General features: G+C 56.0%; 1 protein-coding gene across 1 annotated transcript in view; it reads right to left on the bottom strand.

Moving 5' to 3' along the window:
• HSPG2 (heparan sulfate proteoglycan 2) overlaps positions 1 to 2366 on the bottom strand; it is an 82235-nt gene that overhangs the window by 1958 nt on the left and 77911 nt on the right. Inside the window, exons 93-95 of the mRNA XM_045298938.1 lie at positions 1981 to 2056; positions 1803 to 1881; positions 1541 to 1611 (exon numbers count right to left, since the gene is read on the bottom strand). Coding sequence (XP_045154873.1) covers positions 1541 to 1611; positions 1803 to 1881; positions 1981 to 2056 — 226 coding nt within the window. The remainder of the gene's footprint in view (positions 1 to 1540; positions 1612 to 1802; positions 1882 to 1980; positions 2057 to 2366) is intronic.

The raw sequence follows: 2366 nt of genomic DNA, 5'->3' as shown, positions 1-2366 counted from the left end.
GACTGCAGTCACTCCACCGGAGAGTTAGCATCCCTTCCATTAGGGACGTAGGCACCAAGCCACGGTCACAGCCACAGGACCCAAGGCTCTGCCACACACACACACACACACACACACACACACACACACACACACACACGAGTGCATCCTAGAGCTTTCTAATTACTGCCTGTGCCCATCAAGGTTTCAAAACTGCGGTAGCTCCAAGAACCAGTGCTAGCTCTTGTTGTTTCATGTGTCTATCAAGAAGAGCTTGTGTTATAAGCCAGCAATTCTAAGTAGACTGTGAGCCATGTTGCCCTTGAAACCCCATGTGCCTTATTCCACACAGTCATGAGGTCCGTGGAGGGTGGGATTAGCACAGAGCGCCTCACAGTCTCAGACCCTCCCTAGTCCTGGGCCAACCGGGGGTCACCTGGGTGTGTGGCACCCCCAAATTGGTTAGGCATCCTTGTGTGCCCCCACTGGGAAGGCTGGGAAGGCAGGCTCAGGGTGGCCCTGGAGCAGCACGTGGGCCGTTAGGCTCTGTTGTCCAGGCCAAGTGTTGAAGCCACCCCTCTGGTCCTGTGAGCTCACTGCCCATTCTCCAGGTTAATGTGGGTCTGGCAGCTGTAAGGGCAGGGACACTAGGCCCCCTTCCACCCAAAGATGAGAAGAACTGCTTACACAATCAGGCACCCAGGATGTGGCTGACACTGTGCTGGGAGACTGTCATCTGGTTTCAAACAGCAGGCCTTTAGCTGAGCCCTCAGCTCACGAATTAGACAGGCAGGTGTTCGGTACCCACTCCGTCCCAGACACTGCTCCCGCTGTGGTAAACACAGGAGTTTGACCCTTGCAAAAAAAAGCCATTCAGTGCGGTACTTCTCAAAGTGGGTGATACTCTCCCGCCCCCTAGGGGTGCTGCTGGAGGGAGCAATCGGGATGTGTGTGTGCAAAAGCAGACCCCTACACTCCATCTTGGATTATGGGCTCTAACACAAACGTTTGTCATTGCTAGGGGGTGTTGAGGGATTTTAAAGGGGGCCGTAGAACAAATAAGTTTAGGAACCTACGTCTTCAAGCCTCATGAGGGGCTGTGACATGTCTCTACATTGTGCACGAGGGAACTCCGGAACAGAGACATTACACAGCTTGCCCAAAGTCACCAAGCAGGTAAAGTGGCACAGTGAGGGTTTGGCCAGGCAGGCTGGCTCCACTGCTCGGGTGTGTAGCCAGCATCCCATGGTTGTCCTACTCCATGAGCAATAAATAGGCTATGTGCCTGCAACAGTTTGCACAGCTCCTGGGACTTAATAACTCTTCCACAAGCACTCAACTTTTACTGCTACCTTCACCTTAAAGCGGATTGTGGAATCCCTGCACAAAACAAAACTTACCGCTCCTGAGTTGATTCCGACTCACAGCATCATAGTGACCTTACCGGACAGGGTAGAACTGCTCATAGTTGGGGGTTCACCACAACATGAGGGACTGTATGAAAGGGTCACGGCATTAGGAAGGTTGAGAACCACTGGGCTAGGGTGTCAGGACCACTTACGTGAAGACCAGCTGCCCATCCTGAAGGCCGAGGCTGATGAAGTCCTTGCCAGGGCTGCCCTCTCCCACCACCTGCAGGGAGGCATGGCAATTCTGGGGGCCCCAGTCTGCAAAGCTTATCCCTGCATCTGCCCCCTTCCCATGACCACCACCCTTCCCCTCAGGCTGGAGCTCCACCTTCTTCCTTCCCCACTTCCCTGGACACCAAGAAGCCGACCACGTGTCCCTTGTGCCCCGAGACTACAGGCCCGACGGCCACTCACCATGCCCTGCCAAAGCAGGAGGCCATTGGCTGAGCTGGTCCGTACCTCCAGCTCAATGGTCTCAGGCGCCTCAGGCAGGCTGCAGGGAGCAGGGAGAGGGGAGCACTCAGAGGGGCCCACAACTGGGGGAGGACTTGTTCTCCCCGTTGGGCCCACTGGTTCTCCCACCACAGCTCACCCCCTGGAGAAGATGCGGCCGGGGAGGGCCAGGTAGCCGTCATCATGGAAATAGGCTCCGTACTGCCCAGGGGCGTCTGTGGAGGAAGTGGGGCTGGTGAGATGCTGGCTCACTGCAGGAAGGCCTACCCAGCCTTGGCTTATGGGATTCCCCCACCATGCTGACATGAACCATTACTGGCTGGGGCCCTGAATCTGCAGCCCCAGGGACCCAGGCACCATGAACAGAAGCCAGGGTGGGAGGAGGGGGGCAGTTTGTGACCTTGGAAATGGGAGCTCTGGTAGTGCAGTGGATAAGCACTTGGCTGCTAACCACAAGGCTGGTGGTTCGAGCCCTTGAGCCACTCTGTAGGAGAAAGATGTGCAGTCTGCTTTGGTAAAGAAGAC

This window comes from Echinops telfairi, unplaced genomic scaffold (genome assembly GCF_000313985.2).
Source record: "Echinops telfairi isolate 266 unplaced genomic scaffold, ASM31398v2 ScPeMD7_7457;HRSCAF=8495, whole genome shotgun sequence".
Taxonomy (NCBI): Eukaryota; Metazoa; Chordata; class Mammalia; order Afrosoricida; family Tenrecidae; genus Echinops; species Echinops telfairi.
The sequence above is the reverse complement of the archived record's forward strand: the minus strand, read 5'-3'. Positions and strand labels throughout refer to the sequence as shown.